A 23,575-nucleotide genomic window follows, 5' to 3' on the forward strand; every position below is an offset into this window, starting at 1 on the left:
AGTGGAGAGAGCGCTGACACGCCTCTGCCTTCCCCTTACTTGCGCAGATGTGTTCCGCGCAGGGAAACAGCTTTTACGCTGGGAGAGGTTCAAGAAACGCCCACTGACGGATTCTGCAAGCGACTGACCGGCCACGGAGTGTGGGCTGTCAGCCAAGGCATGGTGTACCAGGCAACCTGACTGAACTAGCAGGCAACTTACGCACAAGTAACCCCTTACAACCATTACATATTAGAAGCGAAAAAAATTGTTTTGATGAATTGGAAGAGCCGGGAAAAGATTCCATTGAGCACATGGATTGAAAATATGGAGACTAGCTACATATGATCAAACTGCATGTCAAAGCAAATTAAAAATGGATAAATATGAAGAAATCTGGAAGGAATATTTAAGCGATAAGGCGGATGGTGGTGGGAAGTAGGGGGAGGAGAGAGAGGTGGGAAAATATTGTTAAAAAGGTGTAGTCATAGGTATATCAGTGTATTCAAATCTGAATTGTCAAATTGTATTATTAGTGTTATTATGGTTTTTGGTTTTTGTGTCTTTTGCGACTGTTGTTTGTATTGAGAAAATGATTAAATAAATTAAAAGTTTAAAAAACCCATCCATGCTTAGATTTTTTTTAAAAAAGACTGGAGAAATACCATCTAAAGAACAATGGCAAGAAAAATTGATGAACTATGCAGAACTGGCAAAATTAACGGACAAACTGCGTGAAAAGGACAATAGTGACTTTGGAAGAGAATGGGAACCCTTTACAACATACTTGCAGAAACAAAACAAAAAATGGACTTGTTGGCAGGATTTAAATAAACATTCACAACTTTAAACAAGTACCCGTGAGTAGAAACGGAAAATTGGATCAAGAAACATCCTAATTTGGCACCGAAGCGGTAAGGTTCAAAACAGGAAGTCCGCCTTCCGCTTTTTGTAAACAGACTGAAGCAAAAACCTTGTAAGCTAATAGCCTGGAAAGTTGTTTTGTAAAGGTCGAAATTTCCTTCATTTATAACCACTAAAACCCCCTTGGAAGTAGGAGAAAAGGGGGGGGGATTTGACTGTTTAAGCCTGCAGGAGAGGGAGTAAAGAAAAATAAGTTTCCACCGTCTCAAACCTGGGAACGGGGGTCAGAGACAGAAATTGTTGGAGACATCCATTGACTGTGAATGGAACATTTTGACAGATAGCTAAAAAAAAAAAAAGAGAAACAAACTGATTCCAATGTTGCCTTTTGCATTCTAAAGAAACAAAATATTTGAAAATTGAAAGTAACTTTCTTTTGTTGGACATGCTTTAAAAAGATGGACATAAATAGAAATTGTCTCCTCTAGAGGGAGCTTGTTAAATTGTTGCTGCAGTTTACTTGGGGACTTCACAACTGCGAGATTAAGATCGTGGAAACAGACTGCGACCTTGAATAAAAATGTGTTTGGAAGAAGTCTTGGTGCTTGCTTTTTGCAAGACGAGCGCTTTGCTGGAGCAGTTGCATGAGAAGATGGATTTGATGAATGAGAAGTTGGATTTGATGACTGTTGTAGTCAGTGAATGTGGACAAACAGGGAATACTGACACAGAAATCATACAGGGACCAACTCAGGAAACTGGTTCGACTGGGCAAATGCAAGGGCAGATGATAATGGAGGAGGTTGCGGTTGTACCTCAAGCAATACAAATGGAGAGATCTGAGGCCCTGCAGGAGCATAAGCCGTTGTTTTGGAAGATTGAATTTGGAATGGGCCAGAGGGAGTCTGGAGTTGAGGAGGCTCTTAACTTTGGAGGGACTTTGAAATATGCTGTTAAATATTTTTTGAATTATATTGATGACTGTGGGGAGTGGGATTGTGGGGAATGGGCTGGTCTGATGAGGGGAGATGGAGATAATTATGGGCTGAAATCCCCCAGAGACCTACTCCTCAATGAGAAAGGAAAGAAATCAAGAAAGAAATCAACAAAAGATAAGGAAAAGTGCAAGTATGAACAAGAAGAAGAAGATCTGCAGAAGGAGCATGGAAGAGATTTAAGAGCCTTGGACATAAGACTACCAGGTTGATGGACTAGATGGAATGGACAGTAAGAACTGACATAACCCGAGACCAGGAAGAAGGGACGTTGGATGAAAATTGGAAGAGTCTATAAAGAAAAACTTTTATTTTGGGATCTAGTGTAAAATTAATGAATATTAGGGAAAATGTTGGAATGAAACTGTCTGGCTTTAGTAGAAATGATACAAGGAGTTATGTATAAATAAGCATTAAGTTTTAAGTTTAAGGTTTTTTACAGTAAGATAAGGTTAATTAAAGTAAGGCAAATTGAATAACAGAATATGAAATGGATTGTTAACAGGTCAGAATGTAAAGTTACAATATATTAAGATAAATTAGTAAGATAAAAACAATGAAGGAAAGGATTTGCTGAAACAACTAATGAACTAGAATACAAAAAAAGGAGGTGTGAGGAGGTCAAGGAAACAAGCAAATGATAGATAAGATATGGAAAGATGGATTTGTTTTTAATTGTTTTTATTTTTCCCCCTGTATTTTGTATTTTCTGTTTTTCTTTTTTTTCTGTTTTATTCTTGTAACTTTTTGAAACATCAATAAATATTATATATATATATATATAAAGAGAATGGGAACCCTTTACAACATACTTGCAGAAACAAAACAAAAAATGGACTCGTTGGCAGGATTTAAATAAACATTCACAACTTTATTTACAGAGAACAAGAAATAGAATTAGTGATAACAGAACATTATGTATAAACAGAATGTAACATTTGGTGTAACAAACCAGAAATAGAAGTTGGGGGAAGTCAACAGGGAGGGGGAAAACTAGAAAATGGATGTTAAATGATTATATTTGTTATGTATGCCAGCGTGGTTGCTCGAGAGCAAACAGGCAAGACTCCCACCAGTCTTTTCAAGGCTTTTCAAAGCATTTACAGGGCAGAGCGTCTCAATTCCATGTCTGGTCAGTCGCTAGCAGAATCTGGGAGTGGGCGGTCCTTAAACTTTCCCCAGCATAGCAGTCTTTTGACCCCCATCCTACGCCTCCCCTCTCTGCGCATAAACTGACTGCGCAGAGAGGGCGTGGGCAGAGGGGGACCTGACTCCCCCCCGCTTTGTTCATGCTCGGTGCTGTGTCTCTCCCTTGCATCCTCCGAGACCTGCATCCCTTCCCCACTGGAGGCGTGGCTTTCCTCCTCCGCGGAGGAAGTGTTGCTTCTCAAGATCTGATCTTCGGAGGGTCCCTGTAACTCAACTGCCCTTCCACCTCTTACCTCTGAGCTGATGGCAGTTCCCTAACAATATTGAATAATTGTTATGAGAAATGAAAATTAATAATAATAATAATAATAATAATAATAATAATAATAATAATAATAATAATAATAATATATCCTGAATATACAGCCTATCATTTTCACTGGATGACCCTGCCCTTGTATTATACAAGGAATAAAAGCACCTTATCTGTTCATTTCCCCCACACCATGCATTGTTTTATGGCCCTGGCCCTGCTGACCTGCAACGAAGCCTTGCAGCAAAGTCTCCTCCTTGGTTGCAGGTGGCCCCTTCTCTTTGTCACTCTCTTCACTGTCTTCTGGTGCAGCTGGAAGGTCCTCCTTGGGCTCTGTGTGGGGCCATCCTAACATCCAGGGGTTGTCTGGATCCAGCCCAGCAGGCCTCTCATTGACAACACTTGGCACGAGATCCCCCTCTGCGTCAGTGTCGTTGCCACCTTCCTCACTATCAGATGCCGGGCGTACTTTCTGGGTCAGTTCTTTGTTCTGGGCCAGCTGCTCCTGCATGGCTTGCCTAGCCTATAAATGCAGGCAGGCAATAGCCTTTACTTGCACACCTTAGGCTTACAAAATCTATTATTTGCTTCTTCACTAGAACCACCCCAGGTCCATCCAACCCCCAAAGCCAGGTGCAAAGATTAGAGCCTTTGAATAGGGTTGCCATACACCTGGAATTTCCTGGACATATCTGGAATACTGCAGTTGGAAGCCGTGTCCAGGTGGAAATCGGCAACATGTCCAGAAAAATCTGGACATATGGTAACTCATGTCAGCAGTGTCGTTTTTGCCTATTTTCCATAAAATAGCTTTAAAAAGTCTGTCACACACATACACATACACATACACATACACATACACATACACATACACACGCAGCTCAACAACTCTGGCAAAAAAACAACTGCCCAAAATCTCAACAACTTTTGTGTCCGGATTTTCACTTTTTGAAATATGACAACTCTACCTTTGAAGGTGTCGCCATATGCAAAATGGAGGCTTAGGGAGAGGAGACAGTTATCTGCTGCACCCCAAAAGCCAACATAGATACTGGGATGGTTTGCATAGACAAACCTGTTTCTGTATTATTTCAGATAAGAGCTTGAACAATCTGGTGCTGGAGGATTCTTTTTGACATAGCTGTTGTTAAACAATCAGAAGTCAGAAACGCTTGCTGATCTACTGCAAATTGTCCAACAATCTACCAGTAGATTGTAGATCTATCATTGGCCCTCCCCTGACTTACAGTATCCCGTATTTTCAGCCACAAGAGGACCAGCAAAGCATACACCCCTCTAATAATCCCCCAGGAAGCAAGTAAAATGTTTAACAGCCCAACTTACAATAATTCACTACTATTTCCTCCCCCTCCCAAGTAAGAATTTTAAACAATACTCTCCAGAGAAAGTCAATTTCCCAGGAGAAAGGGTATGAATTGCAACTGCCCAGAAAATGATTTGCCATCTGTTTTTGGCTTTGGATGTAAATCCACCCAATGGCGGGAAGGCAAGCGGACAAAAGAAAGGTCTTTTATCACCCACTTGCAAATGTTGTTAAAGGTTGAAGTTATCATTGCTAGGCCAAATTGCTGTGATAAAGATGAATGTATTGCCAAGGATGTTGTTTTTGTTTCAAACACTGCAAATTTTGGACAAAATGGATTGTTTCAAGAAGTGGCAGAGAGATATTTCTAGATTTGTCTGGCAGGGCAAGAAGCCTCGAATAAAATTTAAGATACTAACTGATGTTAAAGGTGGATTTGCCCTGCCAGACCTTAAGCTTTATTATGAATCAGCTGCATTTTGTTGGCTGAAAGAATGGCTGCTTCTTGAAAACACGGACATTTTGGACTTAGAAGGTTTTAATAATGTCTTTGGATGGCATGCATACTTGTGGTATGATAAGGTCAAAGCACATAAAGCGTTTAAAAACCATATTGTCAGGAAAGCACTGTTTAATGTCTGGATAAGATATAAGGATTTGCTTGAAAACAAAACTCCAAGGTGGTTGTCACCAATGGAAGCAAAGGCTCAGAAAAAGCTCAATATGGAGGCCAATTGGCCGAAATATTGGGAAATTTTGGAACAAGAAGGAGACAGATTAAAACTGCAGAGTTTTGAAAAACTAAAAAACAAAGTGCGAGATTGGCTTCATTATTACCAAATAATGGAGGCTTACAATTTGGATAAGAAAATTGGCTTTCAGGTGGAAAAATCAAAATTGGAAATAGAACTGTTAGATCCTAAAACTAAGAATTTGTCAAGAATGTATAACTTGCTGTTGAAATGGAATACTCAGGATGAAACGGTGAAATCTGCTATGATTAAATGGGCACAAGATGTTGGACATAACATTATGATGGCTGACTGGGAACAGTTATGGACCACAGGTATGAAGTTTACGGCATGTAATGCCTTAAAAGAGAATATAATGAAAATGATCTACAGGTGGTACATGACGCCAGTCAAGCTTGCAAAAATTTATCATTTGCCCGATAATAAATGTTGGAAGTGTAAAGAGATTGAAGGTACATTCTTTCACCTTTGGTGGACATGCCCAAGGATTAAGACTTTCTGGGAGATGATTTATAATGAAATGAAAAAGGTATTTAAATATACCTTTCAGAAGAAACCAGAGGCCTTTCTCCTGGGCGTGATCGGCCAATTGGTGTCAAAGAAGGATAGAACTTTCTTTATGTATGCCACAACAGCAGCAAGAATACTTATTGCAAAGTACTGGAAGACACAAGATTTACCCACCCGGGAAGAATGGCAGATGAAGGTGATGGACTATATGGAACTGGCGGAAATGACTGGCAGAATCAGAGACCAAGGAGAAGAGTTGGTGGAAGAATATTGGAAGAAATTTAAAGTTTATCTACAGAAACATTGTAAAATTAAGGAATGTTAGAAGGATGTTGGAATGAAGTAATGTGGTTTTAGCAGAAATGATATAAAGGATTAAGTAAAAATGGATTGTTAATTGGTGAAAGAACAGAATGTAAAATTATAGTATATTAAGATAAATCATTAGGATAAAAATAAAGATGGAAAGCATTTGCTGAAATATCTAATTGAATTAGAATACAAAAAAGAGAGGTGTGAGGAGGTCAAGGAAATAAGCAAAGGAAAGAAAGTTATGTAAAGGATTGATTTGCTTTTTTTATTATCTGCATCTTTTTTGTGTTGTTGTTTTTTCTTTGATCTTGTATTGTTCTGTATTTTTATTTATTTATTTTTCTTTTCTGTTTAAATATGTTCTTTATTTTTTCTTTTTGTAACCTTTAAAATCTCAATAAAAATTTAGTGAAAAACAAAAAAAGGGGGGGAAAGCAAATGTTGTTAAAGGTGCTCTAAAAAGCACTTCTATGGGAATAGCCTGATATTTTCAGCCAACCCTTTTCTGGAAGCTACATTTCAGCTCGATCAAATCTCTCAAGCACCTGCCTTGGTTTAATTACATGTTAAGAGTGGGTTTTGGCTGATAAAGCCTCCTCCCTCCACACATCTCTTACCTCTAGGTTGTACTTTGCCATGAGGACTGTAGATTTGGCCCACTTGCCCTTGTTCTGGTGTTTCAGGCTCATCCTCTCCTGCACAGAGAAGTAAGGCAAAATGTCACTATGATGGAGTACAGTAAGAGAGCGCCCTCCACTAGGCAGAGGGGCCTCATCTTGGTACCTGTGATGGTTTTAGAAGCCTTTGGCAAGGAATACCTCTGCTCACTCAGAGATATATTTACAGTCTTTATTCACATAGTATTTACAAGGTACAGAACATGCTTCATGCGTCCTTGGTAGCAGATCCAGGAAGTGGGGGCTTTCGGCTCCTCTTCCAGCAGAGGAGCCTGGGAAGTCCCAAGTGCCACCTCTGTTCCCTACGCTTTAACCCCCTCCTGTCCTGTGCTGAAAGAATGGGCACCGCCTCTCCCTCTGTCCCTGAACTGGTAGAGTGGTGCTGCTGCTCTTCAGCATCAGAGAGCATTCTCGCCGCTTGAGGCTCTCCCCCTTGCTTTTCCTCCTCTGCTTCTCCTGTGTCTTCTACAGGCTCCTGTTTCTCCCCCTCCCTCAGTTCCGGGGCGTTCCCTGGCAGCCCCGTGACAGTACCACAGGAAGAGGGCTGCACCCACCTCAATACGCACTTTCTCAATTTTAGCTAGCTCTTCTAGAGCTGCCTCAGGGTTACTTTTCCACAACATTTCGAATTCTTTCAGCACCTTGCGTTTCCTGATCTTCCTAAGCATTCTGTGATACCTTCAGGAAGAGGAAGATAGCAATGTCAGAGGTTTGAACAGCCAGGCCAGAGGGAAAGGACACGCAGCTAACTGACATCACTGAAATAGAGCTGTTTGCCCTGGCCATTGGCAATGCTTGTTGAGGCTGATGGGAATTGTAGTTCAGCAACATCTGGAGGGCCAGAGCCTGCAGCAGAGTCAGTGAAGTGGTTAGAGAAGGGACAAGAAAACTGTGACTCTAAATGTTGCTGCCCTCCCCTCAACTTCAGCCAGTACAACCAATGGCCAGGGATGATAGGGGTTGGAATCCAACAACTTATTGAGGACTACTAGTTCCCCACCCCTTGTTTGGAGTATCAGCCTAATGCCATAAAGTATCAGTTTCAAACCCCTGCTAGCTGTCTAGCTCAATAGGTTACCCTGACTGAGTCACTGTCTCTGCCTTACCCACCTCACAGGATAAAGATAAAATGGGCATGGGGACGTTGAGAGAGAGGGAGAGCAATGTACACCATCTTCTCGAGAAATCATTGGAAGAAAAGTGTAAAAAATAAACAGACAGAGCCCACACCTGTTATTTATTTTTTAATTATTTTTTTTAATTCCATTTATGTCTTGCCCTTCCCTCCCAAAGGAGCCCAGTGTAGCAAGTCGCAAGATGCCTAGTCCTTTCTGGGCTGCAAGGAACTATGCAGGAACTGAACAGGGCTCATCCACAAAAGTGAGAAGAGGACTTTTTCCACCTACCCTCATTTCTTTTCGGCAGCCAACTTAAAAGGGTGAAGGTGGGTTGGATGGCTGTTCACAAATTTTCTCCAACTTAAGTCAGCTGATCAGCACTTACAGCAATGCCTGCTTTGGGCAAGGATCAGTTGAACTAAGGAGTTCTTCAAGAACTCTGTAGTGCAACCAATCCCTGCAAGCCTTGCTGTCGTGATCAATCATCTGAGCAGCACTAACAGCAAGCCTTTATTGGAACAGGAACAACTGGGAGCATACTATGCAGCTTCCCAATTGTTCTTCCACAGCCATGTCTTTACCCAATGTAAAATTTAATATCAAGTATGGAGCAGGTAACTGTGCTTGTGGGGGGTCGGGGGAAAGTTTTGTGGTCGGCTATCAGAACTAATGGGACTGTAGGTTCCTAGCTGCTGCTCTACAACAATTGCTTACCTTTTGCTCTTGATCTTCCGCTGACGTTGTGCCTTAGCCTTGTAGTAGGACTGCAGGACTCGAGCCCTCTAGTGCTGCATACATCGCAACTGTGCCTGAAATGCGCAAAAACGGAGAGAAGGGCTGACTGTAAAAGCTTACAGAGCAAGGCAGTGTGGGATCCAAGAGGGAGGGAGAGATGGAGAATGGGAAAGAAACAGTTAGATCTAGACTCACCTCCTCCAGACTCATGGCCTGCAGTGAGGACTTCTCCTGTGGCGTCAGGAGTGGGTCCTTCACTGGCTGCTTTCCTTTGTGTAGAATATTAAAGATTTCTTGCTCAAGGGGTGTTTGTGCGTTAGAGCGGGTGAGAAGAGGGAAGGATGGACACAGAGAGGTAAGTTTCAGCTTACTCTAAAGACTAGTCCAACAAGGTTGCAAAAGGTCACTAACAAAACAGGGGACCCCCCCCCGACCTCACAACACTTTATTTGCCAGTCTGATTTTAGGTGAAGGGATGCTACCTCTCCTTCGCAGACTATGCTTGTCATTGCTGCCTCTGGAGACTATCTGGAAACTTGAGGCAACATAGGAACTAACGAAGTTATGAGCATGTTACACAGGTGCTTTCCCATATTCACTGGCTCCAAGTTATTTCCAAGGCTCGACTGGTTTTGACATTTCAAGCCCTTCATGGGTTAGGGTTGCAGTATCTGAAGGACTGCTTCATCTCACTGTGTACCCACAAGTGCCCTGAGATTATCATTGGAGGGCCTTTTCTGCAAAACCTGTGCCAGCAAAGTTATGGTGAGAAGACCACCAGGTAAAAGGGCCTTCTCTGCAGTGGCCCCGATTTGCATGAGACCCTCCACAAGAGAGGATTGCTTGAACTCTAATGTTGTTTTAGAACCAGGCAAAGCCTTTAAAAGGGAGGAACACCCCCCAGGCATTCAAACTCTGTTTATTTTACCCCTGAAATGTTTTAGTTTGTGATTAGATGCTGTTGTTATGGTTTTAGCTTTTCTCTGTCCCTATGCATACTGTTGTAATACTACTTTTTAGAACTTATTTCCTATTTTATTGTTTCACTGCTTTTATCGTACCAAGAGAATGTTAGTTATTGGCTGAGCAAAAACCATAGCAGGCAGATAGCTAGCTAGATAGATAGATAAAATGTATTATTATTATTCATTTGTTACACTTATACTGCACCCCTACTGAAGAACAATTCATGAATAATTTCTACAGGACCCTCCTTTCAAGAGAGGGAGAATTCCACACCTTTCAGAGTCTTTAGTAAGGATAGGTTTTAGTTCCAGTACAGACAGGAAGTTTTAAGAATGAGTGCTCTCCAAACATGTTGAGAGGGAGGGCTGCCTTGGCTGAAATGGCAAAGCTGTATAAAAGAACAGGCTCATGGAGACCAAATAGCATGATAGAGGCAGGAAGAGCAGTTAAAGCAACAGAGTGTGAATGGGCACAGAAACAGAGGGAAGTGGTTGGTTGCTACCTTTTCCTTTTCTGTTGCACTTTCCAGTTTTCAAAGTGCCACATCATCTTAAGTAAAATGTAAACACTTATAAAACTTTCAGAAGGGTACTTTTCTTCCAGAAAAATGCACCTGTGGCTAAATTCTCTAGATTTTTCTTCAGCTGTCTTTTAAAAGTAACTCAGAGGTATGGATAAAGATCAGCTGGAACTGGATAACCCATATAAGATAGCGTTACCACATAATTGCCATATATTATTTCTAGCAACAACAAAAAAGAAGAAAATTCCAAAGCCTGTATCAATAAATTACAGTTATCAGACTTTTGTTGATTTTTTTCCTACTCAGTACCACTACTGGGCAAAATGTATTCTTAAACTTCAGGTTAAAGATATTGATGCAAATTTCTCAATGACTGCTGCTTATAAAACCTGCTCCCCAATTTATCTTGATTTGTCCACTGACTGCTTCAAGGGTTGTTCCAAATATATAGATAATGTGACTGTTCCCAAATATTGGCTCATCTTCTCTAGGTCCAAATTTAATTGCTTTAACTGCCTATTGAGGTTTTCTTACAATGAACAATTCTGCCCTCCGTGGGGATGGAGCGATAGAAATCCTAATAGGTATTATTTTTGTATTTTTTAAAGCGATGAGCAAAGCAGATTTATTCCTGTCTGACTAAAATATCCAGGAAGGTCTTTTGAGTGTTATTTAGCTTGCTTATTGGCTAATATGAATAAAACGATAACAGAAACAGTTCATAGATATTCATTTCCCACAACAAAACCTTCATGAAAATATTCTGACAGTTAAGTGTTGTTTGGGCTGTTTTTCTTTTCCCTGTTTCATATACACGTATGAACCATATTAAATTTTATGCTAGAAGTTATATGGTTTGGGGGTTTTCTTTGTTTTTGAATGGGTCTGTAACTGCATAGTAACACTCGATTGCCTAACAACTTATATGGTATTAATTAATCTGCACAATAAAACAGGTAAGTGTCTCTCTTTTTTTCTTTTTTTTCAGATGAGGAACTGAGATAGAGAGGGTCACTTATATGCAGCCACTTGGTAAGTTCTGCTCAAATAGGAGATCAGAGCTAAGAAGTTGAATAGCTAAGTCAGAATTCCGTCTACCAGACCACAAGCTACAAAAGCCACAGCAGATGATTGGCACACCCACACACCTCCAGGTAGGGCTGGGAGAGAACTGTGCCTGAAACCCTGGAGAGCTGCTGGCAGTCAATGCAGAAAATATTAAGTTAGATGGGACACAGTAGAAGAGCAGCTTCCTACACTCCTAGGGGCATAGCTTGGCTTGAACATGAGGCAAGAGCACTGGGCAACAGCTGGGTCCAGCTCAAGCCTAATTCTCACTTCTTGCTGAGGTCAACCAACACCCACCTGCCATCCATTTATCACTTCTTCAATGGCCCTGACATTCACACTCTCTTGTTGCAATGGGAAGACTAGCTGCTCAGCACGTCTGTTTTGCTGCACCACTGGATGCCACTTAGCCAGGGCTTGAGATGTCTGAGTGTAGGCAGCTTCCCTCACCACCTGCAGGAAGACAGATAAGACAAGCACAACCTTCAGCAGGAAGATCCCAGTGACACACAGGTATTTCTTTAAGGAGACGTGGGAGTTGTTAAGCCGGAACCCACTTCTGGCAGAACATACTATAAAAGTGTGACCCTCTGTTGGCTCCGACTAGTCTGAAACACACACACACACACACACACACACACACACACACACAGAGAGAGAGAGAGAGAGAGAGAGAGAGAGAGAGAAATACATATATATGCATGTATGGATATGTATAAATATATATATGGTGGACCAGCTACAGCGAGCTTTCCCAGAGGCATATTTTAGAGCATCCACTATAAAGATGCCCATAAGCCTCAGTATAAAATCTTTAGGAAGGCATTACTTCACCCAGGATATGATGCAATCCCATTGCTGGAATCTCAATACTTTAGAGACAGCTGGCAATGTAGCCAGGTATCAATTCTGCTCCATCTATTTGATTTGAAACCATTAACACAGCACACCCAAGTTAAATTCATGTCCATGAACCCCTCCTCTTCACAAGGCAGAAAAAAATACCTTGCTTTATCACACAAGACAAAAACATTTAGTTCTACATTCCACGTTCAACAGCATAGGACAATGGTGATGGCTTTTTCCTGTTTATGCTCCGTCTAGCATACTGCCTCTGAATTGTTCTGTTACAGCCGATAACCCCTGATGGACCTATTCCTCATTAATTTATAGGACCCTTTATTTATTTTTTAAAAAGGATAAGCCTAGGAACAAACCTGGAGAAAATGAATTTGACAACAAAAATTAAGAGATGTACAGGTAACTCGCAACATACACACATTGAACCTGCGTGCACTCAGCTTCACGTGCTTGGCGAACAAATTTTGTAAAAATTTGAAAGAGGCAGGGTGCATCTGGGGAAAAATGGCAATCCCACTCATCACTCTACCCAACGTGCTGTGACTATATGTGATTTTGGCTTTATGCTGTGACCGCGGAACGTAACCGTGTAAGTTGAGAATCACCTGTACCACAGGAAAAGGTACATTTGCCAGTCTATCCTACTTGTGCCAACACACACACACTTTTCCTCTGTTCCTCTCCTTTTGGTTTCTCCCTCCAGTGTCCTTTCCTTCACATTTCTACCTCCAATGCCAACATCTTCCTCCCTGCCACCACCCCAAGCACAGCTGCCCCCAAAACAGCCCACTGAAATCACCTGCTCATTCTCCTCCTTGCTCAGTGGGAGCTGGATGGTTTTTTTGTGCTGGGCTTTCTTCAGCTGCTTTTGAATGGAACCCAGAGCTGGTGAGCTGGAAGCTGATTGCAACAGTTCTGAGAGGAGAACTTTTTCTCTAGCACCTGCAATGCACAACACATGGTAACACTGGATGATAGGCCAGATCTGGGTGCATTGTCTTTTTCTAAAAAACTTTTTATTGGAAATTTTATTTACAACATAACATAAACCCCCCACCCCACCCCAGAAATACAATAAACATAACATAAAACAATACAACCAACCAAATAAAAGACTTCCTTTATCCTGTACTGTATCTGGCCTCCTTATTTACCGTATTTTTCGCTCCATAAGACGCACCTGACCATAAGGCGCACCTAGTTTTTAGAGGGGGAATGCAAGAAAAAAGATTATTCTTTAAAGGGAGCGCTGAGCAGAGCCTGTATGCATCCCAGGCTCTGCTCAGCACTCCCTTTCATGAGCCGCATGGAGCGTGTGTGCGGCGCTTGCAGGCTTTCCCCCAAGAGCCGCACACACACTCCGCGTGGCTCTTTAAAGGGAGCGCGGCTATCCCTGGTTTTTGTGGGAGGTGGGGGAAGTGACAGAGCGTGTGGCTCTGTCACTTCCCCCACCTCCCGCAAGAGCCGAGCGCTCTTTAAAGGGAGCACGGCTATCCCTGGCTTTTGCGGGAGGTGGGGGAAGGGACAGAGCTGGCAGCTCTGTCCCTTTCCCCACCTCCCGCAAAAGCTGCGGATAGCCGCTCAAAGCCTCCGCAGGGCAGCGGGATGAACACTCCCCATGCCCTGCGGAGGCTTCACGCGAAGCTAGAACAGCTAGAGGGAGCGCTGCGCACAATTTCTGTTCTCATCCTGAAGCAAAGTTCTTAACCCAAGGTACTATTTCTGGGTTAGTGGAGTCTGTAACCTGAAGCGTATGTAACCCGAGGTACCACTGTACATTTTAGCTATTTTGGTAAGTGTTAAGTACCATCTATAAAACATCTTGATTAGATTTTCCCTCAATACATCGCAGGCTGTAAATTTCTAGTTCTTTCTCCATAATTCTTCCCATGCTACAGATAGGTAGCCGTGTTGGTCTGCCATAGTCAAAACAAAACAAATTCCTTCCAGTAGCACCTTAAAGACCAACTAAGTCAGTTCTTGGTATGAGCTTTCGTGTGCATGCACACTTCTTCAGATACACTGATCCCAGGACATTCTATACAAGATCTCAAAGTAGCTGTTTTACTACAAAGGAATTTCAGAAATAGACTGGAAAGAGAAGCTGCTGAATTACAACTTATCACCAAACTTAAAACCATGGAGAAACCTGGTCTGAACAAAGACCTTGGATTCTTATCTCATTATACATGACAAAGCCATTTTTCACCTTTTCACCCCTTGCTTTTTCCTGTAAGACCTATTGCAGTCGTTAAGAGTCGTCAACAGGCTCATCACAGCTATCCCACCACCCTTCTGAGTAATACCCCTCCCCACCTTCTCACTATATAGAAGGGTCTGGAAACTTCTGTTTCAGTGTATCTGAAGAAGTGTGCATGCACACGAAAGCTCATATCAAGAACTGACTTAGTTGGTCTTTAAGGTGCTACTGGAAGGAATTTGTTTTGTTCTTCCCATGCTGTTAAGTTAATGGTTTTCCCAATATCTAAAGCCCACTTGATCATTACCTCCTTGACCTGTTAGTCTTTGACCTCCCACTCCAATAATGTATCATACATTTTTTATATTACCTTAGTTTTGTAATAACACTTTTTCTAATAATGGTTCGTTTGAGAAACTGTTTTTCTTATCGGTCCTGAACACTTCATGCAATTGATGGTATTGGATCCAACCCATAAGGTGTTGTTTAATTTCCTCATAATCTTTAATTACCAATTTATTATCTTTTTCCTTAATCAGATCTTTATATGTTGCTCATTCTACTTCTGTAGGAATGAAAATCACGACAGACGAGTAGTGGGTGTCATGAGAGGCGTCTGCCGGGAAAGTCCCGGGAACTCTCTTTTATTGAATATTACAAACATTGCCACTGTTGGTGTTGCCATTTCGCAAGATAAGCAGCAAGGATTTTATTGGGTGGCTGAGGGGGAGAGAGAAGCCGAGAGAAAAGACTTATGAGGCCAGGAATGCATTGGAGGAAGCAGCAAAACAAAATTAATATACATATAATAACAATGGCATATTGAAAAAGACTACGAAGCCAAGTAAAGTTTGGCAGCCAAGCGGTAAGCCACTGGGTGAAAGAATCCCAGAGAGCAGGAAAACCAACATCCTGTTTGATGTGATGTGTGAGATTTTGCAAATGAGAGATTTGTTTTTGAATAGCCTTAGAATTGTCAGTGATATTAAAGCAGCACATGTTTTCCACTTGTTCGCATCCGTAGTGATGGAGCATCAATAGGTAATCGATAGCAGCGCGGTAAGAGTCCATGACGCAATTCCCTCTGTTCTTTATTCAAAAGGTGAAGAGCTTGTGAAGTAGAATTCAAGGCTTTTGCTGCGGAGCAAGCTAAGGAGTTAATATTTCTGCTATTCCGGACAGCCAATCCAGGGACTCCTAAAAAAGAGACAGCTAAAAAAATATATTCAGATCTGCTAGGGGAAAAAACAAAATCGTTACAATCATTAATCAATTCCACAGAGTGGCGATATCTAGAGTGGGACAAATGATGCTTTTTGTCACTGGTCCATTGTTCCACTCATACAAAGATGGTGGATTTCCAGTTGAGGGGGAATGCAAGCTTACTCATTAAATTGAATGGTAGCTTGTAATTGTTGTAGTAGGTCTCTGCCCCACAGATTGAGGTGGATTTTCAGCACACAAGGCTGAATATATGCAATGGTATCAGAGCTATCAGGCAGAGAAACAGGCAGCCATTGTACGCTTTTGGAAGAATTTTGTGGGCCACCCACACCCCAGACAGCAGAGGCAGACTCAAGGGGCCACGTGGGGTCCCAACAATTACTGGAAATTACAGAAACGTCTGCGCCTGTATCAATCAAGCCTTCCAGAATTCTGCCATTAATTTTATACTTACGAAGAATTTTTTGGTCACCGATCCTCTGGATTACAGCTAATAACTGTGGAGAGAGAGAGGAGAGCTGGTGCAAATTATTATCCATAATGGAAGCAGTAGGAGGGGTAGGAAGCACTACCAAGTGTGCCCAGGAGTCACCCTTTTTTAACTGCATGGGCATATGGCTCCAAAGTTGAAGCATTATTGTGCCCACATAGTCAGGTTCCAAGGCTGCAGGAATAACCATGATTCCTTCTTTGGCTGCAGAAGATTTCGGCAAAATCAAACCTGCGACTTTGGGAGGTAGTGGCCCTGACAATTGGGTGGGCATGAGCACGATTTCACCAGGTAAAACAGAATCTTTGGATTCCTGATTAATTAAATCAATGGTGAAATCTGAAGGTGTCTCCTTAGGAAAAGCATCAATGGTGGTAGCTGATGGCAATGGGCCCTCTAATTCTCGTGGCCCGAGGGCGGGGCCAGCATGGAGTTTCCCGAACTCCTGCACTGATTAGCCCAATGATAGCCTTTACCGCACTTTGGGCATTTCTTGGAGGGTTTAGCCTTATTGGCAGTACCATCCCTGTGCGCCCCACCGCCAGGTGCCCTGCATTCTTTTGCAAAATGACCAGGGCGCTTGCAATTAAAACAGTTACCAGTTGGTTTATTGCCAGCCTGGATGGCACCGGCAAGCAAGGACATGGCATGGCTCTGGCTTCCAATGTCCGCACAAGATTGAATCATCTGTGCCAGATCATATTTAGGACGATTAATGATCGACTGCAAAGCCTTCTTACAGTCGGTGTTCGCATGTTCAAAAGCCAATTTTTTCATCAGCTCATTCTGGGCTGTAGTATTATCAACCTGCCTGGTCACTGCTTCTTTCAATCTATCTATAAATTGGTGGTAGGGTTCAGAATGCTGTTGTTTAATATTAACAAAAGAGCTCAGCGGCTGCCCTGAGACAGGGACTTTCCGAAAGGCGCGCTGTACACAAGTCGCGGTGCGGCTAAAATGTGCAGGCGTCAGCGTCGCCTGGGTTGTTATATTGTCAAAAGGACCGGCACCATAAAGTTCATTAGCTGTATGCTGGGCATCAGACAGGGCTGAAGCACTAAGCCGAAATTCACTATCAAAGACAACATACTGGGCTGGTGAGAGCAACATGCGCATTAAATCTTTCCAATCTTGGGGCAGCATGGTATAACCAGACGCAATCCCCTCCAGCATCCCTGTGACATAGGAGGATTTTAAGCCAGAGTCAGCGATGGCCCTCCTCAATTCTCTCAGTACAGAATAAGGAAGGGTTTCATAAAACACCTGTTGTTGAGCATTTCCTGCGTTTGCATAGGTGATAGGGAAGACAGATGGCATTTCCCCCGCCCACTCAGATTCTTCCTGCAAGGACAAAAGCCCCTTCTGTCTTGCCTGAGAAAGTGCAGCACGCACGGCTCCAGTAGGAGCAGGCAAAGAAGGAGGGGGGGAAAGGGGGATGGGGGGGTGGAAGCAGGTTGAGATGGATGAGAAGCAGGGGGGGGGGTTGCCGGGCTGCGAAGGAGAAGGAGGCAGAAGCTGTGGAGAAGTGGGATAAGGGGGGGGATTGTCTGCTGCAGGCAGGAGAGCAGGGGCCGAAGGAGACGCCTGGGGGACCCGAGGTCCAAATTTTGCAACGGCCTCTGCACATTTCTGCCAGGTGAGCAGACAATGAATTGGAGCCCTCGGTTCAGTAAAGAGGGTCTTTCCGATCTTCTGCCAAGTCTCCACCTCCAGAGAGCCAGCCTCTGGATAGGAAGGATATTGGCAATTGATTTCACAAAGAAGTTGTTCAATTTCTTTTAAGGAAACATGAACACCCACAACCCGTTGTCTAACTAAAGAAAACAATTCCCTAGCATGTTCTTTCTGCAATTTAGTTAAATCGCCCCCCATACTCACGAAATAGCGCGCTGAGACTTTTCCAGTCGAGTGAAGTACAGGGGCTAGGCTGCGTAAGGGATCTGGCACGTCGGGGTCACCAGATGTAGGAATGAAAATCACGACAGACGAGTAGTGGGTGTCATGAGAGGCGTCTGCCGGGAAAGTCCCGGGAACTCTCTTTTATTGAATATTACAAACATTGCCACAGGTGTGCTTGTGGCTGATTGGTTGATACAAACACAAAGAAACTTAATGCTGATTGGTTAACATACATACAAGGCGGGAATTACATGTGAGGGATGGGAATTACATGTGAACATTAATCACCGGTAGATTAAAGGCTGGGAAACGAGGTTGGGACTAGACAGGCATAAAACCTCCTAATTAATAATAACTAAAGATTAACATAGCTATAAATGTGGTCAGCTATGCATGGAGTACAAGTCATCATGAACTTAAGGTGAACTGAGTGATGAGAGAATGTCTTGGTGTTTGGAATAGGTTCGTACAGTGTGTGCAGAAACAGAGAAAAGATTATAAGCGAGAGTTCCCAGAATGCAAGAGAAAAGACGCAATGCTTCCCCATAATGCAACAGTTATGTGCAGAGGGAAAGCATATGTGCAGAAGGAAAACTTCCCTTTATACTTCCATATTTTTCTTTTTTATTGTAATTGCTTCTAGAGGTGATGCCCACCATGGTGTTTTCAGTTCTAGTAGATCCTTATATTTTGTCCATGTTTTATATAATGATTTCCTAATGACATGGTTCATAAATCCCCTGTGTACTTTCCCTTTTTCATAAGCTAAATACGCATGCCAACCATAATGATTGTTAAATCCTTCTAGATCTAACAAATCACTATTTTTTAATACAATCCACTCTTTTAGCCAATTTAAACAGACAGCGTCATAATATAAATTTAGGTCAGGTAGCGCCAGTCCACCTCTATGTTTTTTATCTATTAGAAGCTTGTGTTGAATTCTTGGTTTTTTAAACTGCCATATGAATTTGGATATCTCTTTTTGCCATAATCTAAGACTTCCCATTCCTCCAATTATCGGTATCATTTGGAATAGATACATCATTTTCGGCAATACATTCATTTTAACCACCGATATTCTGTCAACAAGCGATAATCTTAACTTATTCCAGATTTCTAAATCTCTTTTGATTCCTTTCCAGGTTTTTATGTAATTATCTTTGAATAGATTACTATTATTATTGGTCAGCCAGATTCCTAAATACTTGGTCTTATTTACTATTGTTAATCCTAATATCTCCTGTAGTTCTTCCTTTTCTTGCTTGGTCATATTTTTTACTATCATGTTAGTTTTATTCTTGTTTAACTTAAAGCCGGCTACTTTCCAAAATTCTAATATTCTTTCAATTATCTGTATTATACTTTCTTTGGGGTTTTCAACAGTCAGAATCAGGTCATCCGCAAATGCTTTGATCTTATATTCCTTTTTCCCTAATGAGATACCTTTTATTTTATTATCATTTCTTATGACATTCATCAATAATTCCAGTACCATAATAAATAGTAGTGGTGACAAGGGGCAACCTTGTCTTGTCCCCCTCTCTATACAAAATTCTTCTGTCATTTCATTATTAAGAATAAGTTTGGCTGCTTGTTTCCTATATATTGCCTCTATAGCTTTAATATAATCTTCCCCCAGTTTCATTTCCTTTATGACCCTTTTCATGAACTCCCACGACACCTGGTCAAATGTCTTTTCCGCATCTATTGATATTAAAGCGGCCTTTTTGTCTTATCTTTCTTCTAGGTATTCTAGTAAATCTATTACATTCCTCATGCTGCTGTGTATGTATCTACCTGGCAGAAAGCCAGCTTGATCTTTGTGTATACTTTCATTTAATAATTTTTTCAATCTGTTGGCTAGAATGTCAGCGAATATTTTGTAATCACTGTTCAGCAGTGATATGGGCCTATAGTTTTTAATTAGCGTCAGGTCTTGTCCTTGTTTTGGTATCAACATCGTCTTGTCCAGTATCATCACTCTGATTAGCAGCAGCTCTTCAGAGTCTCAGACAGAGACCTACCCCATCACCTGATTTGTGACTATTTAACCTGGAGGTACCAAACCAGGGACTTTCTTCTGCATGCAAAGCATATGTTCTATAGCAGGGGTCAGCAAACTTTTTCAGCAGGGGGCCGGTCCACTGTCCCTCAGACCTTGTGGGGGACCAGACTATATTTTTGGGGGGGGGCAGGAATGAATGAATTCCTATGCCCCACAATTAACCCAGAGATGCATTTTAAATAAAAGGACACATTCTACTCATGTAAAAACATGCTGATTCCTGGATTTAGAAGGTAATTGGGCCAGATCCAGCCCCCGGGCCTTAGTTTGCCTACCCATGTTCTATAGCAAGTGTGGAGAACCTCTGGCATCTTCAGATGTTGCTGAACTACAACTCCCATCAGCCCCGCGAGCATGGTCAATAGCTAGTGTGGTGTAGTGGTTAAGAGCGGTAGTCTCGTAATCTGGGGAACCAGGTTCGCGTCTCCGCTCCTCCACATGCAGCTGCTGGGTGACCTTGGGCTAGTCACACTTCTTTGAAGTCTCTCAGCCCCACTCACCTCACAGAGTGTTTGTTGTGGGGGAGAAAGAGAAAGGAGAATGTTAGCCACTTTGAGATTCCTTCGGGTAGTGATAAAGCGGGATATCAAATCCAAACTCTTCTTCTAGGGATCATGGGAGTTGTTGTCCAGTAACATCTAGAAGGCCAAACTTGTAAAGCCATGCCTCTCTGCTAGAGATTGAGAAATGGTACATGGATCTGGTCACATGCTCCCTCTTAGCCATGACCCATCGGTAACAGAGAATTCATCTGTGCCAGCGATTGCTATGCTGCGAGCGCTTGAGGGGAAAGCTCTCACCTCCACCACAAAGATCAAATTCCGATATCTGTCTGCTCGCCTCAGTGCGTTCAACTGCCCTCCATCTGCAAAAAAAAAGAAAAAAAAGAAAGGACATTGACCTAGTTAGGAATGGAAAATCAAGCTAATCATTCTTTGTCTCCATCACCAGGGCCATGAAACAGTCTGCGTTTGGGAAGACCGCTCCCTCTCCAGCCAATTCCATCGGTCATTAAACCGCTTCTTAAAAAAACATCTTTAGACCCGGCCAACATGGCCAACTAGCGCCCAGTCTCAAATCTTCCATTCTTTTTTTTTTTTTTATAATTTTTTTATTGAATTTCATTTGACACACGCATACAAAGACAAAAAACAAAAAAGAAAAACAAGCAAACAAAGAAAAAACCACAGAACAAAAAAAAAAACTAATACATTAAACATCTTACTTCCATCCCTGCCGATTTCGGATTTCTTCTTTTAATGACTGAATTTTAACAGCTGGTGTTAATATGTGGTTTATACCTCGAGAGTTTTATAGCTGACCTGCTATAGTTGGTAAGTTTCGTAAATTTCCTTCGATATAGACCATAAATTTATTCCAATCGTCCTTTAACTTTGCATTTTTTTGGTTTCTGATTCTTTGGGTCATTCTTGCCAATTCAATAAAATCAAATAATTTTGTTTGCCACTCCTTCACCGTTGGTATATTTGTATTTTTCCAATTTTGAGCGACTAATATTCTGGCTGCTGCTGTTGAGTATTGAAATAGAGTTTTGTCTTCCTTCCTAATTTCCTCTCCGATAATACCTAGTAAAAAGGCTTCTGGTTTTTTTGGGAATGTGTATCTGAATATTTTCTTTAGCTCATTATATATCTGATTCCAAAATTTTTTCATTTCCCCACATCCCCACCACATGTGTATAAAATTACCTTCTTTTATTTTACATTTCCAACAGGCCTTATTACCGGTCTTATACATCCTACTAAGTTTTTCTGGTGTTAAGTACCATCTATATATCATCTTCTCTAAGTTTTCTCTAATAGCAGCACTGGCCGTAAATTTTATCCCCTCATTCCACAATTTTGACCATTTCTCGTACTCTATGTTATACCCCAAGTCTACTGCCCATTTAACCATAACTTCTTTAATTTCTTCGTCTTTTGTGTCCCATTCCAATAATATGTTGTACATTTTGGATAATATCTTAGAATTGCTTTCAATTATTTCAATCTGAAACTTGGACTTCTTTTCATTCATTCCTGTTTTTTTGTCTTCTGTCCATATTGCGTTAACTTGATGGTACTGTAACCAGCTCGTCAGCTTTCCCTTCAACTCCTCGTACGGTCTTAGTTTCCAACTATCTTGGTGTCTAACCAGTAGGTCTTCATATGTCAGTCTTTTCTCTTCCATATTTACTTTTTTAATTATTAAGATATCTGTTGGGGACAGCCACCAGGGCGTTTTCCTTTCTAGCAGTTTTTTATTTTTTTCCCATACTTCATACAAAGGGCCCCTGGTGATGTGGCTCGAGAACCCTTTGTGGGCCTTCTCTTTATTTGACCAGAGGTAGGCGTGCCAGCCGAACCTGTTGTCCGCCCCCTCTAAATCCAATAAATCTGTATTCTCCAGGGTTATCCAGTCCTTAACCCAACAGAGGCAGGCCGCTTCATAGTACAGCTTCAAATTGGGAACAGCCAGTCCTCCTCTCTCCTTCCGATCAGTGAGTAGTTTAAATCTGATCCTTGGCCTTCTTCCCTGCCAGATGAATTTCGAAAGGGTCTTCTGCCAATCCTTAAATATTTTGACCCCTCTAATGACCGGAATATTTTGAAACAGAAACAGCATCCTAGGAAGTATGCTCATTTTTATTGCCTCCATCCTACCCAGCCAGGAAAGGTTGGCTCTATTCCAAACATCCAGGTCTTTTTTTATTTCTTTCCACGCAGGTGAGTAGTTATCTTCAATTAAGTTTATGTTTTTTGATGTGAGCCATATTCCTAAATATTTTATTTTTTTTGCCACCTTGATTCCACATTGTCTCTCTAGTTTTTCTTTTCCCTCGTCTCCTAAGTTCTTTACCAGCAATTTTGTTTTTAGTTTATTCAATTTAAAACCGGATACTTTACCGTATTCGTCTAGGATCTTCAGCGCTTTACTTAAGCTTCCATACGGCTCTTCCAGGGATAACATCAAGTCATCCGCATAGGCTTTTAATTTATACTCCTTTGATCCTATCTTGATCCCTTGTATCTCCGGCGTTGATCTTATTTTATTTGCCAAAATCTCTAAGGCCATAATGAATAAGAGTGGAGAGAGGGGGCAGCCCTGCCTTGTCCCTTTCTCGATTTTAAATGTATTTGTAAGGTCATTGTTTAATATCAGTTTGGCAGATTGGGTTGAATATATTGCCTGTATCCCCTTCATGAACTCCCCCTCTATCCCTGCCTTTTGAATAGATTTTATTAGAAACAACCAAGAGACGTTATCAAACGCCTTTTCCGCGTCTATGAAGATCAATGTCGCCGGTTTGTCATTATTTATCTCTAAATACTCAATTATGTTAATAACATGTCTCACATTATCTTTCAAGTATCTGTTTGGTAGGAAGCCCGCTTGGTCCTTGTGAATTAAGTTTGTTAGACACTTTTTCAGTCTGTTTGCCATGATGTCCGCAAATATCTTATAATCATTATTTAATAAGGATATTGGCCTATAATTTTTGATGTTCAATTTATCTGTTTCTGACTTGGGGATTAGGGTAATAAAAG

The 23,575-nt window shown here is 41.7% G+C and overlaps 1 protein-coding gene across 1 annotated transcript in view; it reads right to left on the minus strand.

Moving 5' to 3' along the window:
• Positions 1–23,575, minus strand: part of LOC309333160 (U3 small nucleolar RNA-associated protein 14 homolog A-like) — a gene marked incomplete at its 5' end in the record, with an annotated part of 50,033 nt that overhangs the window by 17,570 nt on the left and 8,888 nt on the right. Inside the window, 9 exon segments of the mRNA XM_081846562.1 lie at positions 3,526–3,823; positions 6,816–6,893; positions 7,430–7,553; positions 8,708–8,775; positions 8,779–8,802; positions 8,924–9,043; positions 11,583–11,738; positions 12,946–13,088; positions 20,828–20,892. Of these exon segments, the coding sequence (XP_081702688.1) occupies positions 3,526–3,823; positions 6,816–6,893; positions 7,430–7,553; positions 8,708–8,775; positions 8,779–8,802; positions 8,924–9,043; positions 11,583–11,738; positions 12,946–13,088; positions 20,828–20,892 (1,076 nt within the window).

Source organism: Podarcis erhardii (assembly GCF_964252035.2).
Source record: "Podarcis erhardii genome assembly, chromosome: W".
In the NCBI taxonomy this organism is placed as follows: Eukaryota; Metazoa; Chordata; class Lepidosauria; order Squamata; family Lacertidae; genus Podarcis; species Podarcis erhardii.